We start from the raw sequence: 23,633 nt of genomic DNA, 5'->3' as shown, positions 1-23,633 counted from the left end.
CAGCACAGGGAGCTGACAGGCGGACACCCTCGGATCGCTAATTCTTAAGATAGGAATAAAAAAATAAGAAGTCAGCCATCCGTCACGTTTAAAATATACTTGCTTCAATTAATTAATTTGCCTTGAATGATTTAGCCGGAAAAATGTAACAGCAGACCTTGAAAGCCCTTCAAGCACTTCACTTTAGAGACCTCCACCTTAACCTCTTTCTCTTCTTTTATGTGTGTTTTCATAAACGCTCTCACCAGCAGATTAACAGACTCTCAAGAAAAACATTGACCTGCACAATTAAGGATATGATATCAGCATAAGCAGGATAAGGCAGCTGAGTCTAAGCTGAGAGAGCAGTGGCAGATGAAACTGTGACCAGTATTTCTCCATAGTTTTGTTGTCCCAAAGGTTGGTGTTAAAAATAATAAGAAAGAGGTGGGATGGTCTTAGATTCAAGAAGCTTAAAATGCAAAATCTCAAATAAGCCCAATTTTCCCCAGCCAATCGCGTCGCCTTTTGGTGGGCTTGTGTTGATCGTCTCAACTGACTCACACGCCGCCCCTCCCCAAATAAAAACACTAGAGATTTACGTGGCTTTTCAAAAAATGTATCTAGACATTTATCCAGCTTAATCTTCTTAACATATTAAAGTGATTTGCGTTACCCTGAAGTGGCTGAAGCTGCGAGCTCACCGCCCCTCATGGAACTAAGACCCGAGAGGCATTGTGGACACCTTCCGCTCACGAGGAGAGAGGTGGGCAGAAGTCAACCTGCTTCTCAGCTGTGGAGCTGTCCCCACATTTTGCATTCATTTTTTCTTTTTTTGTTCTGTTATTAGTCCAACTGTTGCACTCAGTCAGTGTTCTTAGGCACACGGCTCTGCCAGCACTGCCCACACTGTGGTGTGGAGGTTTGGAGCTCTCAGCTTTTTGAGCTGAACTGAAAGAGCTCTCTCCCAGAGTAGGTGTTGGCAGGATGCTTTGTTTCTTTCTGTGAATGTCATGAGAGGTATGGATAATGAGAGAACTGAAGCACAGTGATGCCATGATTTATCTGGGTGCCAACTTTATGCCTGACTGCAGATTTGGGCATTTTCAGATAGACGATGCGCTTAACCTTTTCTTCAGACGCGACACAAATCTGAGAATCAGAAGTGACAGTTGCAATGTGTTTTTTCCTAAAAACACCACTTCACAGGCCGGGCAGCTAAAAGGTCTTGGTCAAACTCAAGCAATGCTAATGTCCTTATTTGGCATAATTGCTCTATGGATGCACCTCGGGGCATTCGTTTTGCCAGATCGCATTAGCAGAACTGTAAGTTTACAATTGAAAACGTTCATTGTAGCTGAAGCCTGGGTCCATTCATTGTCTTCATGGTATTTAGCGTAATGTCTGTCAGAGTTAAATCACACATGATGGGGTCAAAGTTAATGCTGCAATCCTCATTTAGTTTATTTGGATAAGCGTTTAAAGTGTCGACTGAAATATAAAAGCATTTTAAAATGATCTTAAAATCATGGATAAAATGTTCTTTACGATAAATCGAGAGGGCCGCAATCATAGCAGCAATCTTTCAGTCAATCAAACCAACAGCAGTGCACCACTTTTTAGATGAGGACATTAGGCTGGATTAAATTATCAATTAATGTTTTGTTTATAAAACATCATAAAGTAGAATCTTTATCACAACCTCTTACAGTGTAGGGTATCATCTTTGCACCTCCTGTTTTGTGTAATCAACAACCCAAAACTCAGATACTCATATAACATATTCAGATGTGTACACGTCCTCACAATGGAGAAGCTGAAACTGGCACTTAGCATTTTGGCTAGAAAACAAATAATTACTTTTTAAGATAGTCGCTCATTCATTTTATGTCGATCAATATTCAATGAATCGTATAAGCCGTAAACACACGTAAAAGAATAAATGTTATTTCACTTCCTTTTTATCTTTGTATACATGACACATTGTGTATTATCTATTTGTTATGTGTCTTAAGCTTAAAAGAAGGCATTGTTGATTCTGTATAACTACATTTACGCACAAATATAGTTTGCAGGAGATTTACTGCAGTTGCTTCTAATTTAAGCTCATGACAGATATTACTATAATACTGTATGCAGTTATTTCTAGTCAGAAAGGGATAGCTCACAATGATTTCTCACAAAAGCCTGTCCTGCATGTGCTGTACCATAATAATCCAAATATCACATGTTTCTGTTCATGTGGTCACTTATTTGTCCATCTGATGAAAAGTTTCACTCTGCCTCTTATTCAGATTGGCAGGTAGTCGTATACCTACAGGTAATGTCTGACAGGTGTTAAACTCAAACACTGAGGCCGTCCATACGAACCAACGCAGACGAGCACTTCAAACAAACTATGAGTAGTTGCTTCTTTTCATATAACAAAGAATAGGAGAAATTGATTGGAACTGGGAGGCTTAGGACTGGATTTTCCTCAACCATAATATTTTTTCTTTAACAACTGCAGCTTAAATTTAGATTTTTTTTTTTGCTGGCTTTGTTTTTATTTCTTTGTCCAAATCCTATCGAGTGGTGCTTCAGGTTTTTCCTTGAGTAAAAAGTTGATATTGTTGTGGGGAGGGAGAAAGGACTTTTTTTTTTTTTCATGTGTGCAGGAATGTAGATTTCTTCCCCCCGTGAAATCCTAATTGTGCCTTGGAGGGCTGGTAGGGTATCTCTGCTCGGCTCAGCTCAACAGGATTTGTGTCTGTGTATGTTAGAGTATGTCTCTTAGCTTGAATGCGGATATAACCCTTTCATTGCACAAGCTGCTGATTCTTCATATTTGCCGATAGGCTGATCCTGTGCATCCGTATCTTTTGGTGGGAGACATTGAAAGTTTTTTTTTTTTTTGTGAGGGAAGCTTCCATCTTTATTTTTTTTGTCTTTAAATATTTGTTATTTTTTTATGAGTTAATGCAGATAACAAGTGGACTTCTATCTGTGGATCAACCGTATTTGAAAATTAAGCTCCTGAGAGCAGGCCTTGCCAATAGTGAACGGTCAGATCGAGAATATATTTCAGGTCAAAACTACATCTGTCCCGTGTGCTTCCTGAATTATTGCTGTGCATTTATCTATGCAAATCCAGGATAAGATCCTATCTGCCTGCAGCGACATATCCCCCTGGATTTGGTCTATGCGTGAATTAGGCAGGTTATGGTTGACAGTCAAAAAGGAATTGCAGCAACATATATGCGGAGATTATTGCTGTAGTCATTAATTGTTGCTTGAAAGGAGATTAGGATTACCGGTCCTGCAGAACACTAACACCTGTCCTTCCTCAAATCCAACAATGTTACTTCAGTTTTCCTTATTTCAGTATCAGCTAGAGTTGGCAAAATAAAAAAGGCTGATTTATTCAAATGAATCATCAACACTGGAAATGATTCAATATGCGCCACATTCAGATGGGTGATATATTATTCCCTTGGGGAGAGGCAAAGATGGAGCTGTGGAGCTGTTTTATTTGTGCTCTCTTTATCAGTGTGTCAGGCAGAGAGGCTGAGCTTGTTCTCAATGAATGGACGAGCCCTTGAACCATAAACCTGTACCTCCTCTGATAACAGTTTCTGCATTGTGATATAAGTGCCATTCCCTGTGATGTCCTCTTTGACAGCGCTAAATATATCAACACGCACAAAATGATCTGTCAGACGAATTATTTTATTTCTACCAGTTCTCCAAAACTAAGGTTTTTTTTCAGCGTGTACAGTGTGTGCATTTGGAGACGTGCTGTATTGTGGACTTAATTACGGATTCAAAGCGTAGTGCGTTGTGGTTGCAATTTACCCGGCTCTGCTTTTTATGTTCATAACGTTTTGCCTTTAGGTAAATGTTTACTGTACATTTTAGTCTTATACATCATTTAATGCTTCTTCTCCTGCTGGGATCTCAGCCGGCTCTGACGTCTGAGATAGCCACCTCTTCTAAGGTGATGAGAGTGCTCCCTGAATAACTCTGAGCCCGTGTGATGACATGGCCCTGATTGTCAGACTGGTGGGCTGGTGACACTGGAACACAGACGGTGCTTGTCTGTTTGAAATATTCTCTTTCAAGCTTCCAAGCCCTGGGCAGTCCTCTCTCCCAGTCTCCCAACACCCAGCTTCGCCCACTGAAACAAGACTTCCATACTGGAAAAATCCGGCCCTGTCAACTGGCAGTCTGGACTTGGTTTAGCCCACATGCCAAGCACCCCCCCCCCACCGCCACTTCCACCCCTTAATAAGCACTAGAGTTTGCCACCCCATGTAGATGCCTTTTGGTCGCCATCCATGGATGGCGTCAATAGCATCTTCCTACACAACAGTGACTGAACGGAGGGCACAAGAAAATGTGGGAATAATTTACACTTTCTCACTGTACTACCATCAGAAACCATAATTAATCATGATAGAAAAAATGTGGAAGCCATCTTGGCTGGTGAAACACACAGTGCCTGTGAACAGCCCTGACACCTTTAACAGCTCTGGTGGCCAAATAGGAATGGGTGTCAGAGTGCTTACAACTAAGCTCCCTTCATGGCAGCATGTAACCCATGATGGTTCTTTGTGAAAGTGGAACTGTTGTAAGACTTTAATTTATTTTCTTCATATAAAATCCTGTTACAGGTCTCAAAATCCTTCAGAATGTGGCAGCATATTCAAGAATTTGAGCAAAATAGCCGCCAACATTTTTTTCAATAATAATATGTTGCTTTTCTTGCAGCTTTGTTGCTGTTTTCGTTTGCAAATACACTATATATCTACTATAAGCTCAGCAGATCGTAATAAATTCCCTTTTTATCCCCCAAATTCCCCTGAGGGCTTTTAGAATCAAAATAGTTGATTCAGATTTCCAAATCCTGGGGAGGTAATTAGAAAGTGCTCCCTATTAACTTTTATAGGCTGCACTTGGTGGTAAAATAGCAGATCTATGACTCCAAGTGTGTGACATGCTTGACAGACTAATTATGGTCATGAGTCCAGTGCTGTAATTTTCCCTGTTTGACTGTTGTGTTCTCAGCAGCCAGACTATACATGACAACAATATTTCCCTCTTTCCTCATTTAGCTGGGTGATGACGCTCAGATCCCAGCACCTGGTTGTTACTTCAGAGTCGGGGTTCTCAAACTTTTTTCTGTTCACGCCCACCACCCCAAAAGTTCTTATCAATCATTATCGGTAGGGTTGGTAATTTGTCTCTGTAACAGTCTCTATCTTATAAGTGGAAATCCTCTTCACGTCCAGATTGTCATCATTCAATAACGCTGCATGAAAAAACAAAAAAAAAAGAAAGCCAGCATTTGTGGCTGTTACATTTTTGCTCAGTGTACCTGTCTCTAACTAACCTGCCTGCCTGCACACATCCTGTGAGTCTTCAGCCAGAGAGACATAGACAGCTGAAGCTCAGACGATCAGTCAGAAGTCAGCGAGGGAGTCATGGAAAGGTGTTTTGGGGGCGTAGCTCTTACGAGAGGACAGATGGGAGGCGATGGGATGTATTGTTTGCATCTTTTAAAGTATAGCCTGCTCTTTACCCATTAGCTAGCTATTTCAGGATTACCAACCCTAGCTTTAACCTTGACACATTATTAATACAATCAAAGAATAATTTATTCACCTATGATTAATACATTTTTTATGAATCACACAGGGAAAAAATTATAAAAAAGGCTTTCCACTATATCAATCATGTTTATTCAAGTTTTACTCAATATTTTTCCCCTGGTCATCCAAGCTGACCCCCCTGCAGTGACTCCATGACCCCCCAGGGGGGCCCACCCCTCGGTTTGAGGAATCATTGCCTCAGAGTACCTGTTAATGGCAGTGTCTGTTTTAGAGCATGTGCATTTGCAGAAATGCTTTCATGGCAGTGAGTAGGTGTATGTGTGTAAAGCCACCACTAGAAAGTGTTGAAAGCCTCAGCTAGCAAGATCGCATCCAGGGTGACTAATAAGCTTAACATGAGCACGGCTGTGTTCGCAAGCATGGCGCGGTGAAAGAAGTCTTCGATGTTGAGAGAAATGCAGAAATGGTTCCCTAGGCTGCCACTAATTCCTTCACCCCCCTCAAGCATCAATCAGACTGTGAACTGTCTCAATGTGGCTTCATTGCATTGCTCCGACTGCACTGCTGAAGTGCACAGCTTCACAAACACCGTTCAGGACAGACTGCGTTCAAACATCTACTCAAATCCGGATGTTCATTTGTGGCTTTAGAATTATATGACAATAAATCAAACTGTATTGTTCAAAAGATTATATTCGTTGACCAGAATCTATAGGTTATAAATGACATTACATTGTCTTGCCTTACCTTCTGTCGTGTTCTAATTTGATTAGAATAAAACCTGGAAATTTATTTGTAGGTTCAAACTGAAAAAAGTGTTAATGTGACTATCATGTAAACTTGTGTTTGATATTCAGCTGTGATTCTCCTTGAACTGCCGTAGCTCGCTCACCTCTCTGTGTGGCCACAGTACCTGGTGGGGATCCGGTAGCTGTGTTGTCTTTAGGCCTTAAATATGAATATGTGTTTATTTCCACATGTGGCTTTCTTTTGACCATGTGGCTCCTGCAAGTGTGGATTCATAAGCCACTTCACACTCCACTCCTGTGTGGGAGGAAGGCTGAGTTAAAAATAGGCAGGTTTGGAGGTAGTGAGCAGCCCGCATCGCTGTGTGTGGTGCTTAAGAACACACAGGATTATTGGCATTGTGTTTGCATATAATTTATACGTGTCAATAATCAAACTGAATGTTGAAACCAGTCATTGTTATTGTGAAATTCCCCAAATCATATTGTATAATAATCTCAAAAGGGTCAGTAGCACTTGTGTTCTACTAAAGTGGGATAAAGCATTTTTTGTGTGCCATGGAGTTTAATAATATATGGAAGTTTATTCATTCTGTGCTAAATTACAAAAACGGTATTCAATTACAAAACATCCATTTTAGCTCACTGTGCATGCTACTGTGTACATAGTATTTTTCTTTAATATAACATCTTCAAGGGGCATTCCAGTGATTTAGTATTTAGCTCAAATTAAACAAATATTGTCCAAAAATGAAAAAACAGGATTGTAATTAGTTGAGATTTAAGCAGATGAAATATATAATTATCTAATGTGAGAACTGGCATCAAAATGGAAAGGAGTACTGGCAACAGAGTTCAGGAATCGGAGCTTGTGAATCCTCTGACAGCAACGTGCAGTTTGTCAGGTAACAAGAGTCCAGGTATTGAGGCAAGTGAGTTTTCCAACACAGAGCTTTTTCTGAATCCATATTTCACCTAAAGAATAGCAAAGGTGGCCGAGCAGGCTGGCATCCAGAGCAGAGGAACTGAAATGAGCAGGGGTGGCTGAGCATGGCAGGTATTGTTTGTGAGGCAGGTGATCCAGGCACAAGTAGACGGGTAGTACAACAGAGACAGAGCAGGAAAAAAAAATATAACACTTGAAATAAAAGGGCGGCCAAAGCATTTCTACCACTTTGCAGAGTCTCATGGATTTAACCAGTCTTTGATGCTGCTTCTGATCTGTTTAGCTCATTAGTTGATTTGTGTGAGGTGAACTGGAAATTGGAATTTCACGACCAACCAGCCACACACACAAATCAGAAGCAAATTTGTAGAAATCAGTTCAGTAGTTTTTGAGTAAATCTGCTAAAAGACTGCAATAAAGTCATGACCTCATATGCAGAGGTAACAAGAACACAGACAATCTGAGGCTAAAACAACACGACAACATGGGCTGCGTTTCCACTGCTGGAACTTTCCCCAGGAACTAGGAAGCTTTTCCGGGTTTTTAATTACAAGGAAATCTTGACACCCCCCCAAAAAAGTATCTGCTTTGGGAGTAATACTTTACGAAAGTATAATCTTTGGGGTGGAGCTTGCAGCGCTGAAGATGCCTGATTGTTTTATTTCAGCCTCCATCCCAACTATGGCTCGTAAAATCGTTTTTCTCACTTCAAGTCTATATTGAGTGTTTTGAATATGCTTTGTTGCTAGTATAATAATCATATTTTGAAAAGCTGTGAATCAATAACAACAGCACAATTTCCTCCATGTTGTAGCGTTGCTCTATTTATATAGCATTGTCTTTGTTGTGGAGTGTACTGCATAACCAGAGCCTGGTGGTTTGGAGTGGAACAGCTTTTTGTAGCCGTGGGTCGTTCATACGTCAGCAGAATAATTAGCCTATTTCCCCCTGGTCTGTAGATCGCAGTGGAAACACAGGTCAACGAGAATCTGCTTGAACCTTTCAGTTACTTGAAAAAAGTCCCTGGGCTGGATTTTATTCAATTCATGCACCTCATTTTACTTTGTTTATTATTATAGCTGTTACCACTTGAGTACTTTTCTCAGTCTTTGGAAAACCCTGTTCCAAACCGACCCAAGTCGTTATTACCACAACAGTTACTGAGGTAGCACTCCACTATGACTAGCTAATTGACTTTTATATATAAAATGATTGGAGCATTGTCTCTCATCACATGTTATTTTGTTTTGGTACCTGAAAAGTGCAGACAATTGATGGATGTGAGTGGTTGTGTATATTTTGAAAGCTTCACACACACACACACACACACACACACACACACACCAAAGCCTCCCCACTCTCCACATTTAGCACAGCACTACCTGTGAAGCACTTTGAAACATTTGTTTTGAAATGTGCCATATAAATCTTTACCTACTTAAAAAAGAAACGTGTGGATCACAGAGCTGCTCTTGTATCCCTGTCTCTGTAGTCACAACAATACCTCTTTTTATGGTTAGAATAATAGGATGCTGTTTGACAAGAAACTCAGTTTTTCATATATACCAGTTCCTCTGGAGCAGATTACTGATTTGCCTGTTATGTGAAGGAGTTCTGTAATGCGGTGCGGAACAAAGAGGTTTCAAAGCTTCTGCAGATTAGAGGTGGGGGTGGTGGGGGGGGGCTGATATCAATGACAACGAAGACCTCCTCACCTGTAAAGGTTGGTGCCCTCTAGGTGAGCGCCATTGCCCCCTCTTCCTATCTCCATCTCATATTTGGGTCTGCGGCCCCCTACTCTCTGCTCAGGATTCAATTACTGCTGCCTGGCCGACCTCTGACCTCCCCTCCACCAGGATGAATCTCATCGTCTGACCCTGACCGTGGTGCCGCCGTTCACCTTCCCCATCACTCCTCTGCCCCTCTCAAAGCACCTATATCTCCTAAAATGAGACCTTATTACTTTGTCTTCAGTATAAAAGTTCACTCATCTTTGTTCTGTGAATTCACTATTATATATTCAGTTTGATTTAGAATATTTTTGTGGCTGCGGAAATAATAAAATTGTAGTTGATATTTTTTTCTCCATCATCTGATACATTTATTTCCACCGCCGTCTTTTAGTTTCTGTTTTTCTGTATTTATAGATCGATCTTTCAACCTTGCTGTAAGCTGCAGTCGATGGTTGTTAAGCCATCGCTGTCTCTTAATCACAACACAGATACCTGTTAATTACCAAACGAGTTCAAGTATTTTTGGTACTTAAACAGGGATTTGGGATCGATGCTTTCCTCTGCCCGGGGTCGAGCGTTGAGCACAGTTGACCATTTAATGAAACGTTGTGGGCTCGGCGCGCAGAGGCTGGAGGAGATGAAGCGCAGGGAGGATAAAGCGATGGGTATATTAATAGGCAGCTGCATGGACGACACTGTTTGGTATTGGGTCAGGGATAAAGTGTGAACTTGTAAACTCACTGAGGGGCCTCGCCTCCCTTCCTCCCGCTCGCTAACTCACTCTCGCCCTCCGCGGTGTCATCAGTTAGCGGAGCCGGGCTCGATAGCCCAGGCAGCTCTACGAGAGCAGCGATTAGACGTCTCTCTGATTCTCAGCCCCAGCAGAGTTCACTCAAAGGTAAGCCAGTAGTTTACATCCTCAGAGACACTCTCCCTTTGTTCTCCACCGTCTTCTGTTTTGCAAATACTCTTTCTTTTCAATGTGACTGGCCTGGAGCGGGAGTTTCATGTCGTCTCTTGAAAATATAATAATAAAAATATGTGTTTTAAAAAAGGACTAACCCTGCCCCCGACCCAAAGAGTCTAGAGGTGTCTCCCCCTTGTTTCCTCTCTACCGCTGACCGGTAGCTGTGACAGACGCCCAGTCAGCTGCAGGGTGCGCTCCAGCCGCCTGGCGTCTGAGGTTTGGTCCCAGTGGGCCGTTTTGCTGTGATCACAGCAGGCAGTGGGAGGTTAATCCCAAGAGAATGCAGGCTCAATATCCCCCGCCTCCAGCCTGCACCTAGGAGCCTCACATCCCTTCCTGTATAATGGCCCGACAGAGCTTTGTGGTCTGCGGCCGACACCTACCTAGATTTCACTTCTCCTCAAAGCTCTCAGATTATAATGGCATTCTTAACGTCGTTTAGTCGCCATTACAGAGAACAACAGAGCTCACAGCTGACCTCTCGCCGGTTTCACAGTCATATATTTAAGTAGATAAAACAATTGGAGTCTTTGGCTTTTTGAGAACAATGACCTGTTATTATTGATAGATTTGATTAGGAAATGTCAATTTCATCATTGCTCCACATGAAGTTTCCGCGTTAGCATTAATGATAAACACTTATATTGTTGGAAAATAAGTGCCTAACAGTATCCAGCTATGAGAATTATCACCATTTTGACATACATGCAGTTTTCTTCGAGCCCTGATAAATGATTTCAGATGGCAGAATATGCATCTGTTTTTCCCTGGAGTCTTTCGCACATATCTGTGTGTAATTAATGTGGATTTTGACAGATGGAGAAAAAAAAATTCCTTGTAAGAGAGAAGGGTACATGCCACAATGTGTGAAGTGCAAGCACGGAGGGAGCTTCTTGTATTATTTGCTGCCCGTGCCAGCTGGACCAGCCAGACTCTTACAGGTAGAAATTCATGCACTGAGAAATCATTGAGATTCAGTCCCCTGCTATAAATAGGCCACGATTTCCTTGTTTCAGTTATAGAAATAAATGTGCTTAATGTTGTTCTAAATTAGGCTTTAGGAGAACTAAGCCTGTCCTATACACTGAGCCTCTTTTACGGTAACTTTCGTGAAATATCCAATAAAGTGTTATTTCTTTCAGTGATAATTGTGACTGGAGGTCATTTTCAATTTAAATGCTTAAATTGCCTTTGCGTGTTTGTGTGCATGCATGTGTGTATGTGCTGTTGTTTGAAACCATGCTATTTCTTAATGCATCAGGGTCTGACTTAAATATTAGTGTAACTACATTATCACAGTGTCTCTGCCTGGTAGCAAACATGTACAAATGAGGATTACAACTCTTGAGAAGGCAACAGGTCATGGTTGGTAAGCTGCCTGGGGGGGTCACTGATATAGAGTCACTTTTGACAGGCTGTGGAGGAGGCTCTATTGTTGCTGGTGTGTCTGTGTGTTACCTGCAGGCACTATCACTGAGACTACAGTATTATCCTATTATTAGGCTTAGTTGTTTACGCTTATTACTGCTTGTCAGGTAGGCAGAGAATCCTTCTGGAAATGAGCATCTGCAGAAAAATAAGAGTACTTTATCTCATTCAAGTACATCGGCTTAATTTTCTGAGGCCTTTAAGAACGTCTTGATAGGACACAACAAACAGAAATTGAAGGTGTATGTTTGCATGGGAGCGTTTGATTCTATGACGTGCTTCTCTGTACCACACACAGCGTTGTTTGGCAGTCAGGGTGAGAATTAAAGAAATGCAACATCTGTTTTATATGTGTTAAAGCTGATAACATTATGGTCCTCAGTTGTAAGTATATACAGTACTAGGACATCGCGGATTGAAACAGCCTTGATTAATGTCTCTGTTTGTAGAGGAAGTGAACAAAATAAAAAAAGCCCATCATATGGTCCGGCAGATTTTGGGCACGGGCCCAGGGATGACAAATGTGCTCTTGCAATAATTCAATCTGCTCTCATAATTCTCTAACTTTTAGGGACAGACCGTAGGAACATTTCTCCGGCAATTAAGCCGCCAAGTCAACGTCGAGTAGCTGTGATCAAGAGTTGGTTAAGATGCTTTTTTTCTCACTTTATCTTTTGACAGATTGAGGGGTATAAAGATACTGGGTAAGTGGCAGAAAGTTACTGTGAATATGTTAACGAGACGAGTTGGTATCGGATCCAAAACGCTGTCATTTTCATTGGTGTCACAGTTATTATATTAAGTTTAGGGAATAATGGAGAGGACACAGAGCTGTCTTTCTGTAAAAACAAGTGCACAGCGGTTTGTGATTAAGATACTGTGTTTAATGTGTTTTGGAACAGTTCCACCCCATGTTTTCTATTACAATATTATCTCCTGTTTATTTATTTCTAACGTTTTAACGTTTTAGCCTCCACAGCTGAAGTATAACTGTTATGATCATGTGTCAACCCATTAAAAAAGCAAAACCAGTCTTCGGATATCAACTGGGTCCGTGAGCTTCCTGTGCTCAAATGAAAACAAGCGACTAAAAAAAACAAAAAACCCACACATTTAATGAATAGAATAAAATTCTCATTTTGCAGCATTATAAGTATTATAAGTAAAAGCTAAGGAAGCAAAGTGAAGCATGTGCTTTTGAAGTATTGAAACGAAGTATTGTTAACTGGAGGGATGGCTGTCGAGCCTTGGGGCAAAACCGCACATGGCTGCACTTGAAAAGCGAAAAGGGATCAGGTACCGCTCTTCCTGGATCTGCCTCTGGGCCAATCACAGTGTGTGAAGTAAAGCTGTTTTTATCTGTATTAAATTAAATTAAATATATGAATCATATGTTTGCAGAAAAAGACGTATGTTCTGGTGATGGTGGATCCCGATGCTCCGAGCCGCGCTAGTCCAACATCTGCATACTGGAGGCACTGGCTGGTCGTGGACGTACAGGTACAGTAAACGTCTGCAGTGACCTCTGCTCTTAGGTAGAAGCAGCCTTGTGTGTTTTGGTGATGGTGACACGGACGGCATTTCTTATTGGATTATAGGAACTCATATGCTACAAATTTATGAAGTGGTGATATTTTTTTTTTTCTCCTCTTGAAAATTGTGCATTTTCATAATCTCGGGGTCTCACTTGGCATGTCTCGTGTTTACATCTGCACTGGGGCCGATTGCGAGGCTGAAAAATTATGAATGGTTTCTAAGCCTAACTTGGTGAAGAAAAGATGCCAAGTTCAAAAAATGTTAATTTTTCATATCATGTATCTTGTGCAATAAATGCCTGTGACAAAAGTGTGGGAGTAAGTCTTTCTAAATGGCTGTGAAAGTTTGCAAGGCCCTGTCAGCAGCAATTTCCCTCTGCTGCGGAGAGCCTGGGACGTGTCAATGCAGGCGTGTGAGACTGAGATTGAGGAGAGCAGCATGCAAGGCGCACACTCTTTCTCCCATAGAGCTCCAGTCCCTCAGCTCCCCCTCCAGTGGAGAGATCTTGGCAGAGTGTCCTCCCTTCATCTGTTCCCCCAGGCAGAGCAGCTCCCCCAATGATCCACACTTCTCCATATTTTACACCCCCGAAATGGGCACGGCTCCGATCCCCTTATTTCTCTTCATATTTCTCTCCTTTTCATCCGTTCGTTTGTGTGTTTTCACATTCTTGCATTCTAACGCCAAATGCGTGTTGAGTTGTTGATTGCCTCAAATATTTGGAGGTTTGCAGACATTTTCTAATCCCGCGGGAAATGGGAGATCAACCCAGTAGATTAAGACTAGTGGTCTTAAAAACAAGCACACAAAGACGCTTCGCCGATGTATCACTGCTCCCGTTTCGTTTCATAAGGCGCTGTCGTACACTAAGTGAATGCCACGTCGATTTCAAAGATCCAAATGTGATGTATCTGGGATGTAGATGTGAGTGAATCTACAATAGGCGTAAATTCAGGATTTTGTGATTCAGCTCGTCTGTGCTGCACTTGAAGAGATGATTTATGCAGCCATTTACCTTAAATAATCTGTGAATAGTTACCTCATATCACTCACAAACATCATTGATATATATAGATATATATAAAAATAAATCCCACTTTTTAAAATTTCATCGGGCATCACCTTTGCTTCTTATTTTTAAGCCCATAAAGTCTGTCTGGCCGCGTGACCGGCTGTGAATAAACAAATGTCTTTCAAGTGCTCAGACAGACCACATTCACTCCAGCTATTCAATTGCCTGTCACTTGTGTGGGTGTTGACCTGCGCTGCCCATAAAGGGATTGGCCAATGTGATGGGATGTTTCTCTGATTGTGACTGGTGGTTGGTCAGAAGGGTTAATGAGCCTTTTGAGTGATGCCAACCGATAGTGGGAGGTGTTTAATTGAGCAGGGTGGATAGGTGACATCACACAACCTCAGTTTTGTTCCTTTTTTTTTTTTCAAGAGTCCATGTGCATGTATTGGATTTTGTTTCGGTGCAGTTGTGATTTTGACAGCAATGTAGGTCAGTTTATGAATTGAGGGGTTCGTATGAAACGCAGCAAAAAAGACAGCTAGTGATTAAATATGAAAAATGATTTATTTGTTCTCTTTTAGTCTGTTCCATCTTTATAAGATAAAGAGTGAAGTTCCCGATGACAACACGTTTGGCATTTAAATAGATATGTTCTGGCAATGTGTTTGATGATTGTTTTGTAAATCAAAGTAGCTTTTTTAGCTGAAGTCAGAGGTCATGCTTTCAAATGTCAAGTGGATCAGCGTTTCGATCCTCCACAGCGCGGGCCTCAGCCGCCATTTTCTCTTCATACATATATATTCATTAGTCCAAGGTCGTGCAGTCTTGCCCCAGTTTGTGGATGTTTCCATAATTAGTGTGTGTTCTTTATCCGTTGCCTCAGCGATGAAGGCAGAAGATTTCTTTAATTCAGCTGAGAGAGAGTGAGTGGGGTCAAGCTGGACAGAGCAACGCGGCACCCCTAGATTTACTCTTCTCCTTCAGCTGACGTCTCATTAGAGAGGCGGTGGTAACAGAACAAGGACACACCTCGTGTATTACAGACACATGACTCACCTTGATTGGAGCTGTTATCTTCACGTAGCCAAACATGTGCAGAAGATCTCCTCACGTGTGTCAGCCAAACCTAAACCCTCTTAACAACAGAGAGAGGAATATGATGGTCTGATGTCTGTTACCACTCAATGTACAGTGTTCATGGTCAAACAGTATTTATCCACATCTGCAGTGTATAGAGCCCCATAAGAAGCAGACCTATAAGCATTAGAAACGTGTTTTTCCTGCAGAGAAAATTTAGTGATATACATGATAAGTTCTTCTGTGTGGCTAATCATGAAGTTTAAGTTTATGAAAGAGCTCTGCTCTGGCATATTTGAGGTTGAAGCTCTTTGGACAAAAGACAGAACATTTTGTTTGCATTTTCATATTTAAGAAGTTATGGTCTCGTCTGAAAAATCTGCCCTGACAGTTTTCAGGCTGGCTGGACAAACTGAGCAACAGATGGAAAAGGATGTAAGGCTTTTAGACAAAAAATAAGAATTGACAGACCATAGAGATGATGAAAAATGGCCCTCTACTTTGAGGAATAATGATAACAGGATGTTTGAAAAGAAAACACAATATCAAGATTTCTATCATTTAATTTTTGTACAATTGAATGAATTTACATGTGTGATTTTAAAGTCGCTCAACTGGCCTGAACTGAGCTCAGTCTGTTGTTTATGCTAAACTAGGCTAGTTCCCAGTTCAGCAGATTTTATTCTCACAGCTTCTGTCTTATTGATGTTGGACGCACAAAACAAAAAAGTGAATTTAGATGAGTGGTTATTTTATGAGCAAGATATAACTATAAGTGACACTCTTGCTTTGGCCATTAAGTTTAGTTTGTAGCTTTTCTTAATATTTAAATATGCATATATATATTTCTATGACATGAATATAATTATATGTTTAAAAAATGTCAAAAATGTATTCTCTGGTCTTAATGTATATTTTTCGAATTTCGGCTTTGTGTGACTCAAATGTATTTCCCCTGTGCACAAGTATTTTTGGTGTCATATAAGTTCATGTGGGCAGTTTTTTGTGTGTGTGTATGACACAATACATAATGTAACTTACTAAGTGTGTGAGACAGTCATATTTTAATGTTTATGTCAGGTGTCACATCTTTAATTCAACCGGCTGAACCACTCACTGCATCATTACTTTTGACGACCAACAACAATTTAATCCAGCAGTAAAAAGTGTAAACTGTGTGGGTATCTCGTCTTCTCCCACCAGCTGTCCACTTTCTTTTAGTGCTCACATTATTAGATGCTGTATATGCATTTCCACTGCAACTGCCCATTTTCAATGACCCTTCAAGCTACAGAAACAGCAATTTAGAATCTTCTGCAACTCCCTCTGTTATACATCAATTATGGACAATTACCAAAATAACCATCAACAGATTGTTGTCTCGCTCTCGAAGTGGAATTCCAGATTGCGAGCCCCTCCCTCCCTCCCGCCGCTCTCCCAGAGTCTGAATCAATGCAGATGTTCCGGTTTGGTCTCGCAGCGATAATTACTGTAACAAGCAAATCATTAGTATCCGAATAGAGGCAGCTTACATAAATACAGCACTGGGTGTTACTTTCACTTGTTAATACTTATTCTCTCATTATAGTTTCGGCAGTTTGAAAGTCAACATGATGCAACATGAACTTGCAAAACAGTTGCTACAGTTAATGCTCTTTTCTGCTCTGAGAAAAGCCAAGGTATTCATTATCTCTGTAAAATCCCATTTAAACAGAGACGTGTAGCCTTAGGTTTTTATGGATTTTTTCTTACTTTTTTATAATGTGTGAAGTTTCTCTGCTGAGGGTTTGTCTCGGTGAAAGGTATTAGCTGTCTGACAAACTTGCCCTTACCCTAATATTATGCAGAGGAGTTCGTATTAGAATAATTAGTGGACTTCTCTGTGCTCAAATCATTATTCTTCTTTAAGTGTAAAAATCTCTCTTATCTTGACCCATTATAACCTGTTCATGCTTTGGCATGTCTCCATGATGTCCTTCCTCTTCCAGATTCCCTTCAGATAGGTCAGGTGACATTGCGTGTTTGTTAATGTTCTCTCTTTGCCGTTGAACTGGGGGCCAGTTGGACCATTCGCTGTGGTCATTATTATGGCGCACAAGGGATATGCATGCTTTAACATCCATCTCTGCTGTAGCGGCTCCCGGAGGAGGACAGAGCTTGTGTTCTGCTGCTGGTCAGGCAAATACAAACAGTGAAGTATTGTGAGTGTGTCAGACCAGCTGGCTTTGTGTTTGCGAATTCTGTGGCCTGCAGCGATCGTCTGCTCCACACCTCAAGATGTCCTTTAGCTGCAAACTATTAGGCGTGTTAGTCCTTACAGTATTCATTCACTCAAAAAAAGGATAACAATTGTGTCGTTTTGTGGCTGATCCACCTTTTTTTCAATCAAATTGTTTGTACAGCTTCAATTTTTAATGAGGAAATTATGTGGGGTAACAATAGTTCATGTCATAGAGGAATAAGATACAACAGGTTGCGGCTGCACTGACAACGCTTTGGTCTGTGGAGATTTCTCTCATAATACGAGTGATTACAATACAAAGTCACACCCATTTAATCCTTAAATGTGCAGCCAGAACAGTCATTCACAGCACGTCCTTTGTGACCCGAGTGTATGTCTTGATCTTGTAAACTTACACTTCATGTCAAAGTTTAGCAGCATTTCACTATCGAGTGTTTGAAATGGCATTTGTTTCCCTTTCTGTGCTGAAGTCTTAGTTTGTTTTAGCAAAATACCAATATTCAATATTGCAAATAAACATACATAATTGCATTGTTCTTTATCCTGTAATTATCCCTACTGTGGCATGTAACGATATAAGCGTCTATTTTTGACAGACAGCTGCCCCCATATGGAAGCCAAAACAATTTCCCAAAGGCCAGGCGAACCATAGCTAGCTTCATTGTGAGAACAAAGAGCCATTGGTATTATTCATAATTAAACTCTTATTGTGTACTCTGCTGAATATTTCCATTCTTCTGCCTCTCTCCTGCTCACTCTCTTTTCCCCTCGCGCTACTTTGCACCTCGTGCTGGGAACATCTGTCTGGCGTCAGAGTGGAGCCTGGCTGTGCAGATTGGAGCAGGTAGAGGAGCACATTGTAGCCCAGCTAATGATGAGAGTGTCTGCCCTCTCTCTTGGAGGAGATGCAAGCTGCTGCTTCACGCTCGCTCACTCCGCTCATACGCCCAGGGAAACAGATTTCCAAACATATGCAGTATGTTTTTAATCCAGTTGAGCACTTCATTTCCCGGCAAACACAAATAACCTTACGGGACATCCATATCTTATGACAAGGGGGTGGGCGCAAAGGAATTGAACAATTTTCCTTTTTAATGTGATTTTTATTTTTTTCCTCCAAAGTTGCTAAGCATGCTCATAACCCAGGTTAACAGTTTGCTTGTTTGTGGTTTCACAAACTTTTACACAGAGCTGCCTCCTGGCTCCAAGTCACATGAAGCAACTTTACCCAATCTAAACTCCACTCTGTGCACCTGTTGTCATCCTTTGTTTAAACTTTAACTGACGGCATAAACACATGTTCTTTGAGTGAAGTGCCTTAAAGAATTTCAACAGATTGTTGGCATTAATATATGCATCGGGTGTTAAGTGTAACAGGTGCTGTTTAAATTGCGGTTTTGATTAAAAGTGATGGAAGAATTTAAAGAATGCTTCAGGTACTTTAGTTTCCTGACTTGTCAGTAAACAGCTTGAATACTGTATTTTCTGTTTTATACGTTATATTTCAGCTTGAATTAGTTTGACCGTTAGAAACATGCAGGTCATTCATATTTTTTCTTAACTACCGAAACCTCCCCTGGTACAAGTCAACAATAGTCCTTAACATGGACGCGCAGCTGGAGGTGCTTAACATTTAGAGCTGTGCTCATCCTGCTGTCAGCGTCAGCCAGACAAATGTCAGAGGTGCTGCTACATCGAGTTCAGCTTGTGGAAGTCATTCCCCCATTAAACCTCAACAGACTCTCCTCACACTCTGCTCGACTCGTGTTTTTTGCTATTTTTTTATCAGCCCCGGCTCAGATCAAGTGTAATGGAAACATGAACTAGCTTATATCTTCGTCTTTTTCTTTGTATTGGCAGTCTAGATGCTGATGCTGAATCCTTTCCGGCGCAACATAGCAGCAATAGCTATCACGGAGGCTGGTCGCTTCTGTCGATATAACTTCTACGACTCTTTTGTCATCTCTTCCACAAATTCTATCAGTCTGCCCTTAAGCAGCGACCTAAAATCGACCAGTCTCCGTCGAGTTTGAGAGAGGGACTGAAAACCTGGTATACGTATTTTGGTGAACAAAGGGAGAGATGCACTTTGTATGGTGACAAACAAACTCCATGCCTTGCTGTAACTGTGACTGTCCCTTTCGCATTGTCACAACTGGACCTTCTGGCCTTGTGTACAAACTCTCTATTACAATCCCGTCACGTTTTTATTTTATCTGATCTTATCTGACAGCTTATTAACAAACAGATTCTTCTTCAGTGTGGGCTGCTGCTCTCACTGTTCTCTGCCACCTAAAGGGAGAATTACATAAGAATCCTCCGCTCAGTTGTCAGCTCCATCCCCCGTCCAAATACAACACACACACACACACACACACACACACACACACACACACACACACACACACACACAGCTGATAGCCGACCAAGCCTCTTGCTATCTCTATAACAACTGACCTCCCTGCTCTGGTTGCCGTGGTGAGATGATTGAGGAGGTTTCACTGCATGAAGAACGTGAGCTGCGATGGTGGAAGCTGTTTGTGCATCGAGGGAATAATCATCCATAAATTAGTGTTTTTACATGTTACCTAATGTTTCTTTATTTTCTAGGAAAACACATTTCTATTGACTTCCCCACATGGATTTAGTCTGTTTTTCCATCTATTCCATGTTTATTTAATTTAAGTAGGCCTATACTATGTGTCAGCGTGCACACTGTCCTGGATATATCACGATCACTCTCCAAGAAAAGAAGGACAACCTGGAAAGCCCTCTTTGATCCAGTCTGTCACACTACAGCCTAGTAGAGAAAAAAGAGCATTTTGGACCCGCTCCATGCAAATGCAGTTAAAAAAAAACAGTAGCAATGCACACATAAAGGCGCTTCTTTTAATATGTGCCCCCTTTCTTCACACCCACGACCATTGTGTATAAAATCCTGTTTTTCCTGAAAAGATTTCTAGTCGCAGCCGCAGACAATGTTCCCCCACACAAGCTGTCGTCTTTGTCATACCCCCCCCCCCCTCCTCCCTTCCCCGCCACTCCACTTCAGTCAGTAAAGCAGGATCTCTGGCAGTCGGCCCTATGTGCGAATTTGTGTTTTAGGGTACAGGTGGGGGGTTTGCCGGAGTCTGCCTACCTGTTCCCGGGGTCAATCTTGACAGACGTGCAGAAAAAGAAAAATAGGAGAAGTTTGGAAACCGAAGGAGGGAAAAAGGGGCGTGTAAATGAACAAATGTCAGGGTCAGTGGGGGGTTGCTGTGGCCGCGGCTGTGGAAAATGCTTCCTCATAGGGGTGTCTCCTGATAGGGAACGGTAAAGGGGAGGGAGGCATGCTGATAAAAACAACTCACTAACAATTATGCTCACCTAAAATAGCCCCTATTTAAGTATATAGCATGCTTGCCAGTTAATTGTACACAAAAACAAAGACTTCACAAAAGACCTCCTGTAGCCAATGTATTTTCTTGTATTTTGGCATCATAATTAACTGTGACAGCTATGAATGCAAAGTTGGCAGATATTATAGTGGCCTGTCTAACTCTACATACTGATTATGATTGTTTGGATTCCAAAAGTTATTCTAAACTGTAAGAATAGAAAACTGCAGTATAGTTCATATTGTATAATAAACAAATACCTACAGCTGGTATGGCAGCACAGATCATCTCTAGTATCATAAATCCGGGATAAGAAAATAATCCCTAATATGTAAATAATATAAATGTAATAATAATATAAAATACATAAAGATGGAATCGCTCATGAATATAGAAATATTGGGTCCATCTTAGTTACCATGGCTCCGGGATGTTTGACAATTATCTGTCAATGTAGATAGAAATTGTAGAACAAATCCTGGCTCTATTTTACTGATATGATATTCTGCCTATTTTTGTGAATACTGCGAGTACTTGTCAAACATTGTACAGGAGGATGAGTCCATTCTGTGCATATCACATCCCATATCAGTTTCTAACCAGGCAGTTGAAGACATGTGATTTAAGGACAGCGTTCCTTATTTTCTCGGGAGATTATGCTTTTTATAATGACTAACAAAAAGCCACTGTCGATTCTGTAGGTTCAGTGGAAGACGATGTTGCACTTGAATAATTTCCTCTGAATTGTTCTCGAGATTTGTTCAACTCGCTCTTATTGATATGCTGTAGGACTAACAACCATAAAATCTACTAAGACCTCTGATCTGTACTATTGACCATTATCATAGCCAAGAGGTTTGTTACAATGTGGTATTTTTATGCTACAGTTGGTGTGAAACCTGTTTACATTCCAGGGTGCTGTAGTTCACTTCTCTCCGCAGCTCAGTCGGATTCCAAAGCACTGTATAGATTTCTTTCAGCTGATGAAATTAAAAAGACAGCAGTGTGTGTGTGGTGTGCCTTCCAGCAGCGCGATTTGCCTGCGAGTTCACGATACGGGTTGAGAGGGGAGTTCCTTTGGGGGGGATTAAATAGCTCCCTCTCTTCCTTCCCTCCTCCCCTGCCCTCCATACTTGCAGAACATAAACAGCTTGCAGGGCTGTACAGTACTTGTACAACATGTTTGCCACAGTGCTGCTCACAGGTAACAATAAGCCAAGGTCAAAGGTTAAGAGGAATTGTGGAGCGAGAATTCTTGTGTGTTCCTCTGGCAAACATTGTGCACAGGAAATAGTGCCGATAGGATCACTGGGAGAAAGAAAGTGTAAGAGATAGGGAGAGCGAGTTGGCTCGGTAGAGAGGGGGTATTAGAAAGAAAAAAATGAGGGTCAGTTTCACTAAGACATTTTATACTGGTCTATAAGGCGAGGACAGTCTTAGGTGGTTCTGCAAGGTTAGGACGGACAGATGTTGGTTAATAGGTTATAAGAGCCGTAGCCAAGTATATAAGGTTTGGACTATCTTAAATGTTATCTATAAGGTGAGGACAGTCAAAGATGGAAAAATAAGGTAAGGATGGTCTAGAGGGGGTTTATATGTAGGACACTCTAATATTGGTAGTTCAGGTAGGTCTTAAGGCGAAGACAGTCTTTGTTGGGTCTATACAGTTAGGAGAGTCTTTAGTTGGTATAGATGTAAGGGCAGTCTTAGACATATCTATAAGGTTAGGATAGTCCTAGACATTCATAAGGTGAGGACAGTCTTTAGTTGGTATAGAGGTTAAGACAGTCAGATATATCTATAAGGTTAAGACAGTCTTAGGTTGGTACAGAGGTTAGGGCAGTTTTCTACATATTCATCCGGTTAGGATGGTCTTAAACTTATCTATGAGGTTAGGACATTCTTCGATGGGTCTATAGGTTAAGGACAGACTTAGACGGGCCTGTAAGACTAGGACAGTCTTAGTTAGATTCATAGGTTAAGACAACTGTACAAAACAGACTGACATTAATCTTAAACGTTAAGATTGTTGCAATTGCACTTGCTGACACACAGAGACGGTGCTTAAAAAGCAATGACAGCATCTGTTTATCCAAGCTGCCTAAAAGGGCCCATACTTTGTTTCCTGTTCATATAAAGAACAAAATCAATTCATAAGATGATGATATGCTTATTCGTGGATTCAAAATCTTAAACTAACTAGAAACAATAAGTGAAAAATATATGTAAATGGATAAAAGGAAAATTTGCCTCGACCATTGTGTGTCAGGCCATTGGAAAAAACAAATAAAAAGAGTTGGGAGAAAAAGTAAATTTGCCTCAAAAATTGTAGCTGCATAAATTAGCAGAAAATTATTGTGTAAATGGACTTAGTTTCATTCCATCACTGCCTAAATGTCCTAAATCACCAACAAAAAGGGAGTTGTTGGATATTTTCAAAAATAAATTGAAATGTATTTGCATTTCTGTACAACTTTCTCTAAAAATTATATAAGGATTTCCCTTTTCCTAGATTTACCAAACAACCAATTTCCCCTCAGATTCCCAAAATGTACACAGTATGGAGCAACTGAAGAACTTGCATGTCTCTCTGAACTCTGACGGCTGGTTAGGTATAAGCTATGATTTAAAGTCTATCTTTGTAAAACCAGATTTCTACATCTGTCAGGCTCCTTGAATGGGAACGAGATTATCCATTTAATCTCTTAATCATACACACTGCAAACATTGTTGACGCATCACCTTAAACCTCTGTCCTGATCGGATCTATCTCAGCCACCTTTTGTGATGATTCTCTCTAACCCACCGACTAATTCAGGTTAGCGCTGGCACTGTTTCACAGGTTCCTCTCTGGCTGTCAGTGTATTAAACCCTTGGTGCCCTGTTAAAATGAAATCCAGACCAGTGCATAAATGGAATGTGAAAATATGTAGATTTTAAAACGCAGCTTTTTAAAATCCCTCATTCCCACAAATGCATGCACAATGAGGACA

At 41.0% G+C, this 23,633-nt stretch overlaps 1 protein-coding gene across 1 annotated transcript in view; it reads left to right on the top strand.

The window, feature by feature from the left end:
* The window catches only part of LOC133002443 (phosphatidylethanolamine-binding protein 4), a 50,245-nt gene that overhangs the window by 10,754 nt on the left and 15,858 nt on the right, over positions 1-23,633 (top strand). Inside the window, exon 4 of the mRNA XM_061072260.1 lies at positions 12,792-12,890. Within this exon, the coding sequence (XP_060928243.1) occupies positions 12,792-12,890 (99 nt within the window). The remainder of the gene's footprint in view (positions 1-12,791; positions 12,891-23,633) is intronic.

This window comes from Limanda limanda, chromosome 5 (genome assembly GCF_963576545.1).
Source record: "Limanda limanda chromosome 5, fLimLim1.1, whole genome shotgun sequence".
Taxonomy (NCBI): Eukaryota; Metazoa; Chordata; class Actinopteri; order Pleuronectiformes; family Pleuronectidae; genus Limanda; species Limanda limanda.
Note: the sequence above shows the minus strand (reverse complement) of the source record. Positions and strands in the feature narration are given on the sequence as shown.